At 38.4% G+C, this 22,338-nt stretch overlaps 1 protein-coding gene across 1 annotated transcript in view; it reads left to right on the top strand.

The window, feature by feature from the left end:
• Cpa6 (carboxypeptidase A6) overlaps nucleotides 1-19,212 on the top strand; it is a 264,676-nt gene extending 245,464 nt beyond the window's left edge. The window contains exons 9-11 of the mRNA XM_090338664.1: nucleotides 6,823-7,025; nucleotides 13,037-13,121; nucleotides 18,869-19,212. Coding sequence (XP_090194790.1) covers nucleotides 6,823-7,025; nucleotides 13,037-13,121; nucleotides 18,869-19,134 — 554 coding nt within the window. The 3' untranslated portion in view covers nucleotides 19,135-19,212. The remainder of the gene's footprint in view (nucleotides 1-6,822; nucleotides 7,026-13,036; nucleotides 13,122-18,868) is intronic.
• Nucleotides 19,213-22,338: the final 3,126 nt, after the last annotated feature.

Here is a 22,338-nt window from a genome sequence, read left to right as displayed (position 1 = left end):
TGGTATTCCTACACTGCCTGAAATATCCATGGTGGGCAATTGGACCAAAAGTCAATGAGAATTTAAAGTATCTTCTTAAAGATTTAAAAATGTTACGTCATGTGAACTTATCACTCATGCCAGTGTTCTAGTTCTCTCTGAGTCTGTCTCATGGAAATGTTCTTGCTCAGATGCAAGGACATGTGTACTTGGATATTTATTACAATATTGTTTATATCAGATCAGTTGTAGTGGCCCCACTTTCTTTAATGTAATATTCATTCAGTGTGCCAGAAACAGAGAAGAGCAAAAGAAAAATAAGCACAGCTACTACAGTAAACACACAGGAGATTAAATTATACATCAATTACAATATACTGCATTAAAAAGATTGGATTCACGGTGATGTACATAAAGTTCCACAAAATACAATTGAAAAAAAAGAAAGCAAGAGGCAAAATGTGTGATTATAATTCTATTTTGTAACCAATTTGTTTCTAAAGACGAATGAATAGCTATGCAAACACTCATAGGTGCATAGGTGCATGCATGGGTATATGAACACATATCTGTTTGTATGTACTTATAAAGTATATTGGCAACTGTGCCCAGTTTTCAGCATAAGTTTTACTTGAGGGTAGTGTGGAAGTGAGAATAAAAGACAAATATTCTTTTTGTATGTGCTGAGGACTTGCACATGCTAAGCAAATGCCCTCAATGCCTCCCCCCAAAATATTTTTAAAATACTAATTTTTTTTAAATTGCCTAAGCATTCTTTACTAAATCTTAAAGCAATAAATAAAAATAGGAACAAATATAAAAACATAACTGATAAAAACACAAAAATAATGTTGATCTCCCTAGATACTGCTCATTAGCCGGTTCCGGTATATCTACCAATTCTTCAGAGATCAATGGCTGAAAAATGTAAAATACGGCCAACGATTTTTCTGTTTTTGCTTATTTCCCTTTTAAATTTTCTAAACATTTTTTTCTTGTAGGTCATAGGGCTTGAACTCAGGGCCTAAGCTCCGTCTCTCAGCTCTATCACTCAATGCTAGCACTCTACCACTTTGAGCCACAGCATCACTTCCAATATTTGAGTGGTTAGTGGGAGATGAGTCTCACAGACTTTCCTACCCAAATTGATTTCATATCTCAGCCTCCTGAGTAGCTAGGATTGCAGGCATGAGCCACGGCACCCAGCTAGAACCATTTTTAGTTTCAAGGAAAGTGCCCAAGTCTTGAGTTCAAGCTCCACAATCTACAAAAAAAAATAAAAAAGTTCTGAGCTATCTATTCTTTTCTACTATATTTTTATAAAATTGATATAGTGTTACAGAAATAAAACACGGGGAGAAATGATTAGCATATCACCAGCCTAGCAAACTACTGTCATTCTTTTAGTCCATTTTCTTTTTTTCTCCAATAGATATCTTTAACCATTTCATTTTATACAATTGCATATTCTTTCTACCAAATATTCAATTATAGCCATTTTCTATGTATATATCAAATTAACTTTGCAATGGCTATTCCTAGAGAAATGAAAGATTCTTTTAAACATCCAGAAAGACTGCAGTACGTATACTTTTCATTAAAAATTCCAGTTGGGAGATCAACCAAGAATTTAATGTACTCATGTTCTTTTATAGCATAATTTACATCTTGTAGTCATTTAAGAAAAATAATTTCTGGACACTTCTAAAGTACTTAAATTAGATGTCAACTATCTCATCCTTATTTTAAGAAAATTACATTTTCCTGCATGACTAATTAAAAATTTAAACATCTTGAATTATTGTTATTTCTAAAGCCATTGTTTAATTTTTATTTTGTGCATTCATATATTAGCTTAAAAATCACAAATGACAAATATATACCAAGAAAATACTTCGTTTTTTACAAATATGATCACTATAAAGAAGCCAAAAATCAGAAATCTCACCTAGTATTCAAGGCCTGATGATTGAGTCTACATATTCTCATACTTTCTAGAACTTTATCCCAACAGTCTCTCTCTGTCTGTCTGTTTGTCTGTCTGTCTGTCCTTCTGTCTGTCTCTCTTTGTCTTTTTCCTTCCCTCTGTTCCTTTCTCTCCTTCCTTCCCTCTCTTCTTCTCTGGCACCCTCCCTCCTTTTTCTTTTCCTAACCTCTTTCCCTTCCTTTCTACCCTCCCTCCAAGCCTCCTTCCCTTGCAATTGTTACTACCATATGACACCTGCATCCTGCGAACAGACCCTTTATATTTTGGGTTTATTCTGACCACCTCACATCTATCCTTCTAGCCTTACATGTTCCAAGAGACATTTTCTCCTGTAAAAGGACTTTCTTAACACTCATGGAGGGTAATTCCCCTTCTCTGCTTTCTGAATATTGTCCATTATGTGTTTGTCCTCTAGGCCAATCTGTATGTTCCTCAAAGTATTTTGTTTCTTCATATTTGCATTCCCAGTGCCTAACTCAGTAGCTAGAAGTGTTCAACCAATGCTATTTCTTTTGTGTGTGTGTTGTTTTTACTTTTGATCATAAAATATTAGCCTTTTGCAGTTATTATTTCATATCTTATGTTTATTCTCTTGTTTTGATTTTGTTTTGGTTTTGACTTGAGGTCTCACTATGTGACCTAGGCTTGCTATGAATCATTTTATTTTGCCTCAACCTCATAAATATTAGGATTACAGATGTGAGGTACCATGCCCAGCTAGCCTTTTGCATTCATTATTTCATCATTGCTCATGATCTGATTTATGTTTTGTCCTATAGATTTAGAGGTTACTTTTTGTTCTTCTGATAAAATTGCAGTTATAATACTGGATATTGGATAAGGTAGATGTGATTGCATTAAAGAGCCTGACATGTAGTGAGCACAAAAGAATTAGGAGCATATGATAAAGGCATAGTTATAGCATTGTTTTGCACAAAGAATCAGTTTACCAATTCAGATTCTAACTAGTGAAGTTGAAGAATCTGTTGCTGGATCTGTAGTTCTAGCTGCTATTTTACTTAAATTAGGAAGTTATGGAATAATATAAATATCAATCTTCATTGAACCTTTAACAAAACCTTCTTTATCCTTTTATCTTAGAATTATAAAAATCTTTCCAATGAACATGGTTGTGCTGATCACTTTAATGTGGCCTTGTTTGTGGTCACTGGTAAATGCTCAGCAAAGGGCTTGCTTGGTGGTAGGGAGGCTCTATGTTTAGTCTTTCCAGAATAATTGAACTAGTTTAAACTCCCACCAACAGTGTAATAGCGTTCCTTTGTGGCTACATCCCCACCAGTATCTGTAATTATTAGTTTTCTTGATAATGGCCATTCTAACTGGGGTGAGGTGAAATCTCAATGTGGTTTGGATTGACATTTCTTTTATGGCCAGAGATGTTGAACATTTCTTCATGTGCCTATTGGCCATTCTTATTTCCTTTTCAGAGAAGACTCTTTTTAATTCTTTAGCCTACTTGTTAATGGAGTAGTTGCTTCTTTGAGGATTTGTTTGGGGGAGGCTAACTTTTTTGAGCTCTGGGTATATTGTTGATATAAGGCCCTTGTCTGTTGTGTAGCTACTGAAGATCTTCTCCCAATCTGTTTATCTTGTTAGCTATGTCCTTTGCCCTCAGAAACTCTATTGTTTAAAGCAATCCCATTTACCCAGACTTTCTGTGACTTTTTTGAGTTTCTGGATCTTTACTTAGGAAGTTTGGACCCATGCCAAGGAATCCTATCCCTTCCTGTGATGTTTTCAGGGTATCTGATCTTACATAGAGATCTTTGATCCATTTGATTTGGGTGGTAGGGATGGATATGACTAAGGTATATTTTGGTCATACCATAAAAAAAGAAAAATATTTTTTTAGTTGAGTTCTCCCCAAATCTTGCATCTCTAATTCGATTTTAATTGAAACGGAACAAAATATTTTATTTAATTGAACTGAATAAAATAAATAAATAAATAAGGAATCATTGACATCTTTACTTACTTTTAGTAAATTTTGAAGACTTTATTGCTATGTTTACAGAAAAATAGATGGAGAGCTAATTACCTGGCTTAAGTGGTAGAGTGCTTGCCTAACAATTTTGAGGTCCTGAATTCTACCTCGGTACTATCGAAATAAATAGGAGGCTGAGTGTTGGTCTCACACCTGTAATCCTACCTACTCAGGAGGTTGAGATCTGAGAATTATGGTTCAAAGCCAGCCTAGATATGAAAGTCCGTGAGACTCCTACCCAATTAATCACCAGAAAACTGGAAGTGGTATTGTGGCTCAAAGTTGTAGAATGCCAGCCTTGAGCTGAAAAGTTCAGGGACTGGACCCATGCCCACAGTTCACACCCCACAACCAACAGCAACAACAACAAAATTCTTTTTATAAAATGTACTTTCAAACTTTCCCTCTAGTGCTGTTATTGAAAAAAAAATCAAATGTTCATCTGTTTCTGGTTCTTTCTAAATAACCTGCTTTTAACCTCCATGGAATTATTTCCTTTTATTTTAATATTCCATATCTTTGTATTTTCTCTTTTGCATCTTTTGTTCAGTACAAGGCCAAGCCTGTTAATTAGCCTCTCTTCAAATATTTAACTTTATTTTTTCCCCTAAGAGGTCTCCTAGTAATCATATATTGATACTTATTCTAGTTTTCATATCCCTTAATTTGTTAGTCATTTTTCTAATTCTTTATGTCTTTTAGAGGGCTTCTGGGGATGTTTCTAATTCAACTCCTTCTCATTAATACTTTCATCAACTGTATTCATTCAACCCATGAATTAAGCTTTCTATTTCTACTACATCTGATTGCTTAAGAAAAAAAACCTTCTTGTCCCTTTTGGTTTCTAGTGTCCTAGCTGCCCTTGAGAATATGCATTAGCATTATTGTACATTCTTGTTTTCTCTGGCTCATTTGGTTTGCTCTTTCTGGAATTAGTTGTTCAGTCTGTGTTTGGGTTTTTCTAGTGCTTTACATTGCTATTTGCCAGATAGCTCTTATTTCCCCCATTTCCTTCAGAGTACCAACTTTACAGTATATTCCAAACCCCACTTGCATCTGGGGCACCTCTAGAATAAAATTCAAAAGGAAATGTCAGTTGCTTTGAGTTCGCTCATTTCAGCTCTTGACTCTCCAATATCATGAACCATACTTAATATTCTCAAAATCAAGACTGACTTGTCTTAGTCCTCTGCTCCTAGTCAGCAGATTGGACTATGCTACAAAATCACCAAACATTTGTCATGAACTTACTGAGTTATTTTTTTCTAAATGAGTGATAATACCCCCATACTGGAAAATAACATTGGGGAATAATTTATTTCCAAACTTTCTTGGGACTGAAATGCTTCAGTGATCCAATCTTCTTCCTTTCCTTTCACAGACCTCCTTCTAACTTTTCCCTATATGATGGGCTTTTTTCTCAATAAATAAGTCTTCTTAACTAAACCATAACTGACTCCCACAAAAATTAGAAATGCCTCCGGAGTTTCATAGACATTTTGAATATTGCTCATCTAAAAGTATAATAGAAATGTGTTAGACATGTGATCTTGCCCAATTATTTCTGGCCTGCTTTTATGTTCTTGCTATATCAACATTTGTACTTATTTTTTGTTTCCTTTTTGCTTTCTTTTTTCCTTCGTCATGCAGTTTGAGCTCAGGGCCTGTGTGCCATCACTGGGCTCTTTTGCACTAGGCTAGCACAAGGTTAGTCACAATTACACTTCCAGTTTTTGAATGGCTAATTAGAGATAAGAATCCTGCCAGGAATTTTTTGCCTGAGCTGGCTTCAAACCAGGACCCTCATATCCCGGCCTTCTGAGTAGCAAGAGTTACAGATGTGAGACACTAGCATGTGGCTTATATTTTCCTTGTGATCTAACATTGACTTACCCAACACATATTTGCAGAATGCTTACCGTAGTGTTCTAGATGACAAGTATCTGGTGTGGGGGGGGGTGGTGAGGGTGGAATGCAGTGCTGGTTTACACTGAGCAAAGAGAAAGAATGTGCATTCAGAGGACTAAAGGTATGGTACAGCAGTAGAACACCTGCAGACCAAGAATGAAGCCCTAAATTCAAACCCCAGTTCTGCCAAAGAAGGGGGATGGAGAGCCAGAGGAAAAGAAGAAGAGGACAAAAGAAAGAAGAGAAAGGCGATGGGAGGAAGAAGAGGAAGAGGAGGCAGAGAAGGAGCAGAAGGAAGAGGAGGAGGAGGTGGTGGTGGTGGTGGAGGAGGAGAAGGAGAAGGAGGTGGTGGTGGAGGAGGAGGAGGAGGAAGAGGAGGAGGAAGAAGAGGAGGAGGAGGAGGAGGAGGAAGGGGAAGAAATAACCTATTAGATTTGGGATTTTTTTTCTGTTATTTCCAATAACACAGTTTTTTTCTGTGTTATTTCCCAATTACCTAGAACAGTGTAAACACTGGTTGACTGTTAAATGAGTAAATATTGAACACTAATTACAAGTGTGTTGAATGCTATGAAAAGAGTGCAGGTATTACAGGGCATGTAATGGGAGGCCTAGCCTGCTCTAGGGGATTATGTTGTCTTAGTTCTCTAGAGAACAAGAACTGACAGAGGAAAGAACCATTCCTTTAAAGTGTTTAGGACAGTACCTGGTTTCCATTCAGCTCTCCTATCAACCATGAGGGCTTCAGTTACCTCGAACTTTTCAATAATCATATGTAACTATATGCTATAAATTTTTTAAAAGATTAGATGAATCCCTTAACACCTGTTTATAGAAAGAAAAGAAATGGCACTGTATATGTTTTTGAGCACATCTAAGTTGACTGGTGTTTCCCACTTTCTCGCTGCTTGCTCTGTCACCCCCTTCCTTTCCTAACTGGCAGGTGAAGGAGCCTCAGGGCACCCTTGTGATGACACATACTGTGGGCCTTTCCCAGAATCTGAGCCGGAAGTGAAGGCTGTGGCGAAATTCCTTCGAAAACACAGAAAGCACATTAAGGCTTACCTCTCCTTTCACGCATATGCACAGATGTTGCTGTATCCCTATTCTTACAAACATGCCACAATCCCCAATTTTGGCTGTGTGGTAAGTATTTGACTCTCTCTATGAAGGTGTGTGTCAGACACCAGGTGTCCTTTCAGATGCTAAGGTGATCTTAGTAGCAGTGACAATAGCAAATATGTTGTGTTTCTCCTAATGAATATTGTATATTTTAACTCATTTATTCCTCATAACTTGTGTTGAGATGGGTCTAGTAGCCCAGGGTGACCTTGAATTTGTAATGCTCCTGCCTTCATCTGAGTACGAATATTATATAGTTGAGTTCCAACATCTTCAACTCTTATCCCCATTTTACAGATAACTGAGGTCCAGGAAGATTAAATCACCATGTTAAGGGCACATAGCTACTAAGGTTCACCTTTTTCAAGTCTCATTCCCAAGCGTAGTTCCAGAGTTGTTGATTTTGCTTCTCACAATGCATTCATTGCAAGCATATTTACATTCTTACCACAGGTTATATAGAAAAGGTCAGGATGGATTTGATTAGTATTACAGTTTGGGTCACATATGCAGGACTGTAATTAACTTTATTGAGTCAATAATTGTTCATAAATTATAGTCTAACTCACTAATTAAAAGCAAGTTTAATTAATAAGTGCTATTTGCTTAATGCTAGTAAGTCTCTGGGCATGCATCTGACAAGCTACAGTGAAGAATGAGCAGGCTTTCACACATAAGATTACTTGAAAGTTAAAACAGTAGCGCTCTTTTTCTTCTTATCTTAGAAACCCAATAAGCTATCCCCTGTATGGCATAATTCATCATAAAGTGAGTTCATTTCAGAGCCTATAGGATCCAAAGGCCTGTAAAGTTCAAAACCAAGAAAAATTAAATCCTAATACATACTTTTAGAAGTTAGGACAGCAATTACTTTGGGGGGAAAATGGAGGGAGGGAGGCAGTAGTGGGGAAAAAAAAAAAACCCAGGGATTTCTGAGTGGCTGCCATTGTTTGATTCCTTGACCAGGATACTGGTTACAAGAATGTAATGTACTTTGTCAACATTCACTGAGCCATAAAATTACATTTTGTATTCCAGTCTGTATGGATGCTTGAGAAATCATTGTTGCTTCACTCCTGGCATCAAGTATGTAGTATTTCTAACATCACTTCTCAGACACAAACTAGGTGGTGCCCAATTCAATTCAAGTCTAACACCAACTACCCAGGATTCATGACATACTGCCCCCATGTCATATATCCACTGTAAGCAGAGGCTTCCCATGTTACCTAACTGAAAGACTTGCCTAAAGAGTCCCAAAGGCCCTCCAGCCTTGCCTGAGTTTCAATAATTCACTAGAATGATTCAGTGAATCCAGGAAAGTGCTTTACTCACTCTTATAAATTTCTTTTAAAGCACACAACTCAGGAACAGCCAAATGGAAGAGGTGACTAAGACAAGGGAGCGAGAAGAAGGGGAGGGCCATACAGCTTCTTTCCCTCTTCCAGCTAAACCACCTTTCTATACTCCTACATGCTCACCAATCCAGTCCTCCAAATCCCATTGTTACAGGGGCTTTACAAGGCATCATTACATATGCATAATTGAAGAAATCATTGTCTATTGGTGAAGGCTAAGGGATAGGGCTGAAATTGCAGTGTTCTGCTCCTATGATTTGGGCTTTCTGACACTAGATCCTATCCTGAATTTATCTTCTAGTCATCTCTCAAATACGCAACATTCTAAAGGTTCTGAGGGTTTTAGAAGCTACATGTCAAGAACCCAGAACCAAAACCAAGTATTTATTTATTTTTGTTATATTATGATACTAAAAGCATTTTTATAAAAGAGGAAGACATATTTCTCTTTTCATTATACCTAGAACTATAAACCCCGCCCAAACTGCTTGGGATTTGAGAAATTTCTAGCTTAGATAGACAAGGCCTAGCAGGAATAGAGGATGTGAGGTCAAGAAAGAGCCAAAGTGGGCTTTTTTTTTTTTTTTACCAGTCCTCGGCTTGAGCTCAGGGCCTGAGCCCTGTCCTTGGACTTTCTCATGGCTAGAGCTCTACCACTTGAGCCTCAGCACCACTTCCGGCTTTTTTTCTATGTATCTGGTAACAAGGAATCGAACCTGGGGCTTCGTGCATGCTAGGCAAGCACTTTAACCACTAGGCCAAACTCCCAGCCCCCAAAGTGGGCTTTTTATACTATCCAAAGTGGGCTTTGCTTTCGGCATTCCAAGAATTCGGAGCAAATTCCTCCTCTTATGAAGACTGTAAAGGCTATAGTTACAGTCTACAGTGCTGTTCTTCAGCTAGGCTGAGGGGCAAACAGGCTTCTATTCAATTGCTGTGGCTGCACCATAGCTATTATTTTTATTGACCTGACACCCTGGACATCCATATCACAATATTTCTATAGGCAAATACTCAACCCTTTGGGGAACAGGACCTATTTATATTTTTATAACAGAAGAGAAGGCATTTGCAGAATAAAAATAAAAGCATTCTTGTTGGGAATGTTTCCCATATTTTAAAATTCATCCTCATGCCTTAAGTTCAGCCTGTTTTCATTTTGTCTTCAGTTTGGAAGATATGGCATAAGGGTAAGTCAATGATTTGTAGCCATGAATGAATTTGCCTCCCAGTCCACATGTAGCAGTGTCAGGAGGCACAGAGGGAGGCGGGATAGCATCTTGTAAGTAGAACCAAGGTGGAGACTAAACATTCTTTTTTTTTAATTTTTTATTGTAATTAATAAAAGGGTTACATGATATTTGCCAGATAGAAGGTGCATTAATTCACATACATTGATACCCTTTCACATGTCTTGGTACCCATTACCCTCCCCCCCCCCCAGACTAAACATTCTAAGATGCATTAACCTGCCACCTTCCCCAACCATAGTGAATAACCATTCACTAAACAAATCTGCAATGTCATTGGTTAGAAATCCTGGGATACATAATGTGTAAGACTAATCATTGAAACTAATTTTTTTTAATTCTCAGAAATGAGATAATTCTTGACTATTAAGCAGAAATGGATAAATTCTACTAGAATTGTTCAGAAAAAATGCCATCCATATTTGAGTCATTTTCTGCTACCATTGAAAGTCATTATGTCACTTTAAAATATAGAAATACTTTCAAAAAATGTTTTCCTTAAGGACCTGTAAGTAAGGTGTAGGTCTTTTTGGACAACTGGAAAGAAAAAACAATGGAAAAAGAAGGATCATTTGGGGACTGGTGCTCACGCTGTAATCAAGGCTGAAGTCTGAGGGTCACAGTTCAAAGCCAGACCAGACAGACAAATTCAAGAGACTTTTATCTCCAATTAATCTTCATAAACACAGAAGTGAAGATGTGGCTCAAGTAGTAGAGCACCAGTCTTGAGTCTAAAAGCTAGCCAAGAACACAAGGCCCTGACAAACAGGCACACGACAAAAAAGATCACTTGATCACTTTTGAGGAGATGTCTAACTATCATTAAAAAGAATTCTTAGAAAAACTAGTGAAGCTGGGTATGGTGGCTCACGCCTGTAATCCTAGCTACTCAGGAGGCTGAGATCTGAGAATCAAAGTTCAAAACCAGCCTGGGCACAAAAGGATCTGAGATTCATCTCCAATTAATCTCTAGAAAACAGGAAGTGGGGCTTGGTTCAAGGGTAGGGTGGTAGCCTTGAGCTGAAGAGCTCAGGGACGGCTCCCAGGCCTAGATCAAGCCTTATGAGCCACCCAAATAAACTAGTGAAATTTCTCCTTTTTGTGTGTAAATTATATTTAAACCTTTATCAATACATAACCTATATACAAACGGCAGAAGCCCAGCGAGGAGCTCAGAATGTTGAAGCTATGCAAATATTTTGTATAAATAAGCACAGTCGCTTCTTATTTTATTTTTGAGGGCTTGGTTATCTAAAATAATGAGGAACAAAAATCTTCTGACTAGCAGAATGCAGTAATCCTCTAAATGTAGAAATAGCTACCCTTGCCACGGAACATTGCTACAATAGTTGGAGAAGCTGTTGAAATCTTAGAAGATTCTCCATGAAGACAGCTGGTTATGTTGTTTACATCCCCTTTCTGTTGGCGCCTGTGAGAGGAACGCCATCATCACTGAAATCAATAACAAGTGATCTCCTGACTCCTGAAACCTGGTCCTTGAACATTCACAAAGGGTGGCATTAGCTACAAACTCTGCCTTGTACAGAGCTGAATGAGGACACCAATGTTGGACTCAGGCCAGCACACACTACAGTGTTATCCAGAGTGCTTCAATTAAAGTATTAAATTATTCATAGGCAAATGGAAATGGGAGAGATGCATACTGGTTTCAATATACTTCTTTTCCCCTCACTTGTTATACAATACTTGCCTAACTCCTTGTTAAAAAGAAGTGCTTTGGGATGTTTTAAAGGACAGATCATATCATTTAAGTGCCTGTAAGAATCCCCACCATTTAAAATTTTGACTATTTTTTTTTGAGTTTTCCTGAGTCCTGGCTACAATAGCAAGAGTGCTACATTCGAATTTCTGCATCTACCGAAGCCCTGTCTGAGGCATCTGTAACTTTAGAAGTCATGAAGCATTCTGAAACTGATGTTCTTGTTCCTAACAAGGAGAAATACAAAATAAGAAAAACAAGTCAAAGAAGAGGAGGAGGAGGAGGAGGAGGAGGAGGAGGAGGAGGAGGAGGAGGAGGAGGAGGAGGAGGAGGAGGAGAAAGAGAAAGAGGAGAGGAGGTAGAAGACAAGGAGGAGGAGGAAAAGCAAGATGAAGAGAAGGAAGGGAGGAAGGAAAAAAGAAGGAAAGAAGGAAGGAAGGAGAGAGGGAGGGAGAGAAGGAGGGAGAAAAGAAAGGAAGGAAGGAAGAGAGAGGCAGAGAGAAAGAAAGAAAGAAAAGAGAGAGAGAAAAAAAGAAAGAAAGAGTAAGCAGCTCTCATCAGCAGCCACCTCCAGTCTTTATCGGTGGCTTCTTGAGTGATCCAGATGTGCTTTAAATACCTTGTAGATATCCACTAAACCATTGAGCCTTTTGAAATATGTACTTAAGGATCAATACAGTTGCCTTAATACTCTTGCAAATACACTTATTCAACACTCAGATGAGAAATATTGATTAAGCATCTGTTAAACCCAGACAGATTAGTAAAGACTGACTGGAGTTTTAGTAAAACTGACATTGGCGTTGCTCTGTCATCCTGGAATAAACAGTAACTGGTATCTCTAAACTACATTTAAGAGGAAAAGACCCAAAATCAGCCTCAGAAAAATATGGGCATTTATCACAGCTTCCCCCATCTTCGCTGCATAATCCCAGCATATCTGCCACACTACTGGGCCTTCTTATCTGTAGAATAGAAATACTATTGATCACTGGCTTACCGTGAGGATCATCCCCAGAGAAAGGACATGTAAAGTATGTTTCAGCCCCAGCACCACCAAAAAAGGAAAAGTAAAATGTACCATATTCTCTAAGAGTAAAATATTGTTATTAAAAATACTCATTAATGGGCTGGGAGTTTGGCCTAGTGGTTAAAGTGCTTGCCTAGCATGCATGAAGACCCGGGTTCGATTCCTCGGTACCACATACATGGAAAAAAGCTGGAAGTGGTGCTGAGGCTCAAGTGGTAGAGCTCTAGCCTTGAGAAAGTCCAAGGACAGTGCTCAGGCCCTGAGCTCAAGCCCAGGACTGGCAAAAAAAAAACCAAAAACAAAAAATACTCAATGAGCCGGGACTTTGGCCTAGTGGTAGAGTGCCTGCCTAGCATGCACGAAGACCCGGATTCCATTCCTCGGTACCACATACGTAAATAAACAGCTGGAAGTGGTGCTGAGGCTCAAGTGGTAGAGCTCTAGCCTTGAAAAAGTCCAAGAACAGTGCTCAGGCCCTGAGCTCAAGCCCAGGACTGGCAAAATTATTTTTTAAAAAATACTCATTAATTAATGTGCTTATGACTATTTTCTATATTGATAGCTAACAAGGATTAAGCCCCATATCAGTGTTGCTAGAAATTTCAATGCAACAATACAGATTTTGTTCTTTTTGTTTGTTTGTTTTTGTTGTTCTTGTTTTGTTTTGTTTTTACCAGGAATCTGCAGCTCATAAAGCTGTAAAGGCGCTTCGGTCAGTACATGGGGTGCGGTATAAATATGGACCTGCCTCCAGCACACTGTGTAAGTTTCCTGTGTGTACTACATGAGACTCACCTCTTAAATAATATCCCATGCCAAGATTTCCTTTTGAAAAAAAGAGAGGGACTGGGAGTGTAGCCTAGTGGTAAATGCTTGCCTAGCATGCACCAAGCCCTGGATTTGATTTCTTGGTACCATCTTCACTGAAAAAAGTGGGAAGTGATGCTGTAGCTCAACTGGTAGAGTACTAGCCTTGAGAAAGATCAAGCTCAGTGCCCACACCCTGAGTTCAAGGCCCAGAACTGGCAAAAAAAAAAGGAGAGTATATTCTCCTGAAAGGGTAATTTGTGACTATCAAATTAGCCAAAGAAGATGGAGAGAATTTCTATCTGATTACTTTTATACTGCCTGACAAAAATCACTGTACTAATTTAAACAAATTCTAAGCAGAGAATATGCTAAGTATATGTTAATGACTCTGACTTGAATTGCAGTACTCTTCATAGCAGAAAACACCAAAATGGATGCCTTAAGCAATTGTAAGTAGTGGAAGGGTGGAGATGGTCCTCAGGAAGATAATGAAGTAAATATTTCACCGCTACAATTGCTTCCCTTTCATTCCTTGCCTTCATTATTCTGGCTATGAGATACTTTTTTTCTTTTTTGTATTTTATTGCTGGAGTGATGTGTAGGTAATGGGTACCTTACTTCTTGAACATGGAAACCCCTTCCCATGCTTTTCTCCCACTTTCCTTCCCCCCACCCCCTCCCACTCATCTTGATTTTCCCTCCCCTTCTCTGTTTCAAATAAACAAATTAACATATATGCAATATGTTAGATAATATGGAGACTTTGCAAAAAAATGCAGACATCCAGATACAGGGAACAAAGAAGAAGTTTAATGCCAGGAATGGGACCGGCAGACCCCTCCCACATAGAAGTGCTGGCTATTGTTAGGGGGTGACCTATATAACCTGTAGGGATTGGCAGGACCCTGCTACCTTATATGATCGTGGCCTGGTCACCTCAGGTGACCTATAGGACCGGTAAGGTGAAGGGGAACCTTGCTGGCCTGCATGGTGATAGCTCAGCCCTAGGGGTCTGTCCCAGGCCAAGGGGGTTGGTAGCTAATTATACTGAATGGGCCTAACGTTGCCTAGGGAACAAGCATGCTGGGCTGTAAGAGAGGGGGCCAGTAGGCCCCCAGCATCACTATCACAATATACCCGGTACCAAAGTCAAATACAGTAACAACATGAGATGAACCATAAGAGGGGGAAAAAAAGACAAAAGAAATAACTTCACATAGTGCATTAAGAACAACAATCACAAAGATAAATCTCTTGTTTCCATATCCTGAAATTATGAAGTGCTGTTTTGTACATTGTGCCTGCAGATGACTTTCCTCTCTTGAATGATTATTTAAAAATATTTCTCATTTGATATAAAATAAACATGAAATAAACTTAGATAAAGATCTGGAAGATGTACATTTCTTTAAGTCCTGAATAGGCTGTATTACCATTCTAGCCAGAATTATTAATCTAGGCTCAGTTTCCAAAATAGAAATCTGATTGCAGCATAAGAAATTACAACTGATCATGTCTCTTACACTTTCAAACTCTAAAATGATAGTGACTTTATTACCTGGAAAATCTAGTGAGAAATCATGTATACATAAATATCTGCCTATGTTTACAGTTGTAAACAATAAGCTATGTGAGTATGTGCAAGTATTGGCATCTAATTATGCTTCTCAGTAAGGCAGCAAATTTCTCCTTGATTTTTCTCAAGCTAGCTATCCTGAATGTCTTACCTCTCATTTTCTTCTGCCTTTAAAACAGAGCTTGGCTTGTCTATTACCATTGCTTGTCTAATAAGTTCATGCTAATAATAGAATGATACAAGTATCAAGTTTTTTTTTTTTTACCAAAACCACCATCATCGGTCCCATATTGCTGTCAATTTTTAGAACTCTTTTTCTTTTTTGTTTGTTATTCTTTTTTTTCCTTCTGAAGAGAGTTTCTGATTATGTAGCCCAGGCTGGCCTCAAACTGCTAATCTCTCTATCTTAGCCTCCTGGATGTTAGGTTTACAGGCATTTACCACCATATCCAGATATAGTTGTTTTTTAATAAAGAGAGAGAGAAAAAACAACAGTATAGAAAGGCAATCACATTACCAAGTAATAACAACATCATATGAACACGGACATTTTTAAACATTAATTTTACACGTGTGCCAGGCCTGAAGCTTGAATTCAGGACTTAAGCACCATCCCTGAACTTTTTTGTTAAAGGCTAGCACTCTACCACTAGGGCTATAGTTCTACTTCTAGCTTTTTGGTGGGTAATTGGAAATAAGAACTTCATGAACTTTCCTGTCCAGGCTTGCTTCAAATAACCATCCTCAGATCTTAGCTTCCTGAGTAGTTAAAATTATAGGCATGAGCCACTAGAAACCAGCTTGAAATATAACCTTTTTAAAAAAAATTTTTTGGTCAATTGTAAGGCTTGAACTCAGGGCCTAGGTATAGTTCCTGAGCATTTTTGTTGTTGTTGTTCAAGGCTAGTGCTTTAACACTTTAAGCCACAGCACCACAACCCAGCTTCTGATTTTTGAGTGGTTCATTGGAGATAAAGACTCTCATGGGAACTTTTCTGCCTAGGCTGGCTTCGAACCACTATTCTCAGATCTCAGACTCCTGAGTAGCCAGGATTGCAGGCATGAGCCACCAGAGCCTGAACAGTTTATTATTTTTCAACTTGGCATAAAGACACAGTCATGGTTATGTTTATGGAGAACAGTCTAGTACCATGGAAATGAGCTGCTCACATCACCCTAATGTAACAGTGGGCTCATCCTGTCTCTGGCATTTGCCACTGTGACTACCATTTCTAGTTCCAAAGTCCTCTAACCAGAGAGACATGGGAGCCAGAGCCAAGAGGAATTTGAATGACAGCAGAGCCATTTACCTGTCATTTTTTACGTTATGATGCTCTTCTAAATGGTCCCAGGAACAGCAGTAGAAACAAATTATTATTCATAAATAAACATGCTCTGGAAAGTTAACAATGATAATAGTATTATACTAAAGTAAATCTTATATAGTTCAGTTTTAAAAAGGAATACATTTTCTCTGAACAGTTATTCATTTAATAAAAGATTCATAAGAGCTCATATTAAAAGCTACAGACTAGATGTTAAGAGAATATAGATATAAAATAATAAGTAATTTCAAATGATCTATTATTCCATTCATTTTTACAACCCCATCTCCTTTTTGAAGAAAGAGAGACTGAGGCACAAAGAAGCCACGCAAGAGGTTGGAGAAAGAGCATGAAGGCACACTGTCTTCAGTGCCTGTGTTGCCAGCTCTGTGCTAAAAAGCTAGAGCTTGTGAAGTCACAGGGCCAGAACACAGAGCTGCCAGCACGGATTGTCAGCTATATAAAGTGCTGAAGAGAGGCTATAAGTAGGACCTGAGGGGAAAACACAAACCAGAAAAGAGATTAAGCTGGAGTTCTTGGTGGCCTTCCAGAGCAGTGTTAAACTGATAAGTAGAAATGAGAACCAGATTGAAGCCAGATTGAAGACATGTGCTGGTGGCTCACCTCTAGAATCCTAGTTTCTCTGGAGGCAGAGATCCAGAAGATTGTGGTCCAAAGCCAGTCAACGACCCCCCGAGAGAGAGAGACAGACACAGAGAGAGAGACAGAGACAAAGAGAGAGACAGAGAGACAGAGACATACAGAGAGACAAAGAGAGACAGAGAGACAGAGACAGAGACAGAGAGACAGAGACAGACAGACAGACAGACAGACAGACAGACAGACAGACAGACAGATCACAAGACTTCGTCTCCAAAATAACCAGCATAAAAAGCTGGGCTGGGATTGTGGCTCAAGTGATAAGGCTTCAGATGAACAAGCAAGCTGAACAAATATTGTGAGATCCTGAGGTCTAATATATTACTCGAAAAAGAAAAACAATCACCAAGACTGAAACTATTTAAGGATGAAGAAGCAGCATATTTAGATTCTCTGTTGAGTTCTCAAGCAAAAGGAAAAAGAAAAGGTCACCAAAGGTGTATGTCCTGGTTGGGTGAAGGAGTGACCCAGAGAGTTCTGACCAAGGCAAATGCAGATGTAAGAGAAAGAGAATGAATGAAACTAGGCCCTAGGAAAGAGACCTTATTCCTACAGAGAAGATGGTAACAACTGGCATCAAGAAATGACCTGAATATATATATATATATGGCTTTATATATGTAGGTTTTTTTGCTATTGTAATCATCTGCTAGGAGAGTCCTAAATATGCATTAATTATTACAAATGAGGGAAACCATTGATCCTATGTTCCTTCACTTAATATGATTTTTTCCAAGTCTTTCCATTTCCTTACAAATACAGGTTGAGACTAAATGAAAGGATCTCTAGGATATGGAAACAAGAGCTTTATCTTAAGTGATTGTTGTTCTTAATGTATTATGTTATTTTCTCTTCTCCTTTGTTGCCCTATGGTTAATCTCATATTGTTACTGTATATGACTTTGTTACCTGGTATATTGTATATATGTTTGTTTATTTGAAATAGGAAAGGGAAGGAAGGAAAACAAGATGATTGGGAGGGGATGAGAGGAGCTAAGTGGGGACAAAAACATGAGAAGGGGTATCAATGTGTGAGAAGTAATGCACTTACTATCTGGTGAATGTAACTTTAACCCCTCTATAATAAAAAAATAAAATGAAAAAAAAAGAGAAAGAAATGACCTGAGACAAGAAGAGAATGAGAAGGAATCCTTAAGTGGGGCGCTATTCCCCACCCCCACCCAAAAAAAGGAAAGTTGGGGGCTGGTATTTTGGCCTAGTGGTAGAGTACTTGCCTAGCATGCACAAAGACCTGGGTTCAATTCCTCGGTACCACATATGTAGAAAAACAGCCAGAAGTGGTGCTGAGGCTCAAGTGGTAGAGCTCTAGCCTTGAGAAAGTCCAAGGACAGTGCTCAGGCCCTGAGCTCAAGTCCATGACTGGCAAAAAAAAAAAGGAAAGTTGGAGCTGTGAGCATCATGGTAGCAGAAAAAGACTACAGGGTAAAAACAAGAGAAAATGGGCCAAAGAATTAGCAAAACAAAGGCAGAAAAAAGAGACTGGGGGGGGGGGGGTTAGTAATTGTCTTGTCTCTGTGGAGACTGTTATGAAACCAGAGTCTGGAAACTCCAAGCTAAAGACTGAGAACAAGTTCAACAAGAGTGAAAGAAATAGGGAAGGTAGAAGAAATAAGGAAGTCTTCTGGAAACAAAGTTTCAACACTCTAGACCTTGAAAGGAAGGAAGAACTGAGTGCTCAGAACTAAAAAAGAAAAGAAAAGAAAGAAAGTCCAAAATCAATACTTAAGGCTAAATCCTGAGCCACTCCATGGCTCAGGCCTTGTTGTATTGGTGACTCAGAAGGCTGTGATCTTAGGATCAAAGTTCAAAGTCAGCCTGAGATCCAAAGGAAAGTCCATGAGATTCCAATTAACCACCAAAAAGCTGGAAGTAGAGCTGTAGTTCAAATGGTAGAACACCAGCCTTCCCTCCCCCACCCAAAAAGAAAAGATCTTCAAAGATGGTAGTAGATACGATTTATAAATATAAATTACACAAGTCTATGCCAAGGAACTACTGTTAAGTCAATCCAAAAGGTATTTTATTGAAATGATGCAGTATAGTTTAGTAAGCAAGATCATATAAACATTTTGAAAAATTGTGCCATCATAAGTAATGCTAATTTTTTTAACTTGTAGATGTGAGCTCTGGTAGCTCCATGGATTGGGCTTATAAAACTGGAATACCATATGCATTCGCCTTTGAACTACGTGACACAGGGCATTTTGGATTTTTACTCCCAGAGATGCTCATCAGACCCACCTGTACCGAGACAATGCTGGCTGTGAAAAATATCACGATGCACCTGCTGAAGAAGTGTCCCAAAGAATGCAGGAGGGACAACTCTGCTACAAAGCAGAATTGGGCCAAAAGCCACATAGCAGAGGTGGAAATCATGTTTTAAGGGAGGGTCATTGTGTAGACTGAACATATCTACAGAACTTCAAAGGAACTTCTTGTGCAGATTGACACTTGGTAACAATAAAAGATGGTAAAGATTGGAGACTAGCCTAGTATGTGACAAGAAACCGCATCTTTTTTTTTTATATTCCTTCAAAGTATTATTTGATTAGAAGGGAGAATAGACATTTCCAAGTTCTTTTGTCCCAAGAAATGTACAGAGTAATTGAGACTTGCCCTTGAAGAACTCTCATACCATTCAGGTAAGAGCTAGGCTACTAATGATGTTGAATTATTTGGCTGTTATTTGAACAGAAATAATAGAACGAACCAGCTGTATTGTATTGTATTGTATTGTATTGTATTGTATTGTATTATATATGTGTATGTGTATGTGTGTGTGTGCGAGTGTGTGTGTGTGTGTGTGTGCGAGTGTGTTTGCTTGTATATGTGCACCAGGCTTAAGGCTTAAACTCAAGGTCTGCCCCTACTTCTCACTTGGCTTTTTTTCTTTTTTAAATTTTATTAACATTGACTTTTTACATCATATTTCAAATGTCATTTAACAAATAAGTATTCAAGAATGGAATCTCTATATGCAATCACTGGCACATACATTTAAGAATAAACTTAAAATTAAGCTGAGAGTTTGTATGTCATTGATACATATTGATCTATATAACATTATGTCTGTAGAGTATATATCCCATCAGAGATTTTTATGTAATTATATTTATAGCTCTAAGATCATGTCAATGACCTTGAGTAACTGAATATTGAGTCATCACTCTTGTACTGTTTGAATCTAATATCCACCTATCAAGGAGACCATGCGCCTTTTGTTCCTTTGGTCTTGACTTATCTCACTCAATATGATTTGCTCTAGTTTCATCCACTTCCCAGTGAATGCCATTATTTTATCTTGTCTGTTGGCTATGTAGAATTCCATTGTATATGTGTACCACATTTTTTGTATCCATTCATCTGTAGTGGGGCATCTGGGTTGTTTCCATCTTGGCTATTGTGAATTGTGCAGTGATGAACATGGCTGTGCATGTGTCCTTATCGTATCCTGGGTTATGATGCTCAGGGTAGATGTCACTTGGCTTTTTAAACTCATGGAGCGCATTTTAAAACTTGAGCTCTGCCTCCAGTTCCCCACCTGTATTTCCTAATAAACGGACAATGGCCTGATCTATATCCCCTAGTATTAGTGTGCCATGTGTCTATAAAATTATTGCAAAATATTACAATCTATATTATCTATGTTTTAATTCATAAGAGACCATACTGACTGAGGGGCCAGATCCAGGAGTATGAGCTTTACACTAACAGTCCCACTGATTCCTCACAAAATATATTTCAAATGAGGAAAATCAGTGGCACATACCTATAATCCTAGATACTCAGGAGGCTCTGATCTAAGGATCACAGTTCAAAGCCAGCCAAGGGAACAAAAGTCCATGAGATTCCAATTTCCAATTAATCACCAGAAAACCAGAAGTGGCCCTGTGTCTCAAGTGGTAGAGAAGGAGCCATCAGCTGAAGAGCTCAGGGACAGTGTCCAGGCCCACAGTTCAAGCCCACAACCAACCCCTGCCAAAAAAAAATAACATAGACTTGCACTTCCATGAAGATGACAGTATAGATACTAGCCCTACTAGAAATACTATAACTCTTGAACAAAATCTAAGCTTTTTGTTTCTTTTGTGTGTGTGTGTGTGTGTGTGTGTGTGTGTGTGTGTGTGTGTGGAGGTGCAGGAGTGGGTTACATAGACTTACCATGTAACCTTGGCTGGCCTTGATCTCTTGCTCTCTCTGCCTCAGCCTCCAAACATATAAAGATTATATGCATTTGGTACCATGCCTGCCTTGTAACATTTTAATCATCTTAAAATCAGCAGACAAGAAAATAAGGAAATCTCTAGCCAGGTCTTGAATAAAGACAGGAATCAAGAAACTTAACTGGTACACTGTGATCCTGAAAGCATTTGTCAAATCGGCTTAATGTGACTTGGAATCCCACAGCATGTGGGGAAATGTGACCAGAGAACAAAGCCCAGGCCTCGTCCAAGTTGGGAATTCTAATAGATTCTTCTACTAGAACTCTAAAATTCCTAATGATTGGATCTTCAATTTAAAGGTAAGTTAGAATCAAACCCACACTACTTCTAATGGACCACAGGAAACTGGCCATTTCAAATTTGGGCAAGACTAAAGGGGAAAGAGATTGCCACTGAGGATGTGGAACCAGAATCACTCCTCACACAAGCTCACTGCCCAATTCATCCTGTTTAACTGATCCAATCAATCTCTAGCAAAGAATTTAATTCAGATTAATCCCAGACTGGTAATACCCCTAAGCATTTAATCGAAGCAAATACAAATCTTCTTAACATATTTGTCTAACTGAAGGCATATGAACACTAAGGTAAAGGATGAGCCTTAAAAACTTTCAGAGAGGGGATAAAAGCACAAGAAAAGGAATAAGAACTTAAGTGCCATGAAGCATTACAACTCTGTCACTTAAACTTGGAAACAATGAAAAAATGTCTCCAGAATTTTTAGGGGTGGGGGAGTACACCCAATAAAATGTTAATGAAATAGAAAGATAGAACATAGACATTTTCATATAAATGTGGTCTTAACAATTTCTTAAGAAGCTCTTGGAGGATGGGCTCCACCTCTGTGGAGTAAACCAAGAGAAAAATAAGGGGTAGAGGAACATGGGGAATCTGACAGAGGGAAGGAATGGGAAAGAGTCTTGAGATAATGGAGAAAGGTAACAGCTTTATGTAGAATTCATAGAACAAGATGGAGCAGCAGAAAAGAACTAAAGACCTCAAGTGACTAATGAAGATAAATGTGAAGGGAATAGAACACAGAAATATAGCCAGAGGCAAATTTTTACATAGAGAATAGCAAATTGGGGATGAATTCCTGATAGCAATACAGAAAACCAAACAACAATACAATATTATTTTTTAACTGGTAAAAACAATGAGTTCTAAAGCAAGAAACAGAATCCTAGTGTGTTTTGTGATTCAGCTATAAATAATACTTACATAGTCAAATAACATTAGATATAAATACACCCGAAGGCTAGGAAGAAGGAAAAATATTTGAGAGGAGAGGGTAAAAAGAGAACTAAATCCTCATCTTCCACAGAATGAAATTAACAGGCTATCTCTAAGCCTGAAAAGGCAAC

Source organism: Megascapheus bottae, chromosome 9, assembly GCF_031878675.1.
Source record: "Megascapheus bottae isolate mThoBot1 chromosome 9, mThoBot2.hap1, whole genome shotgun sequence".
Taxonomy (NCBI): Eukaryota; Metazoa; Chordata; class Mammalia; order Rodentia; family Geomyidae; genus Megascapheus; species Megascapheus bottae.
Note: the sequence above shows the minus strand (reverse complement) of the source record. Positions and strands in the feature narration are given on the sequence as shown.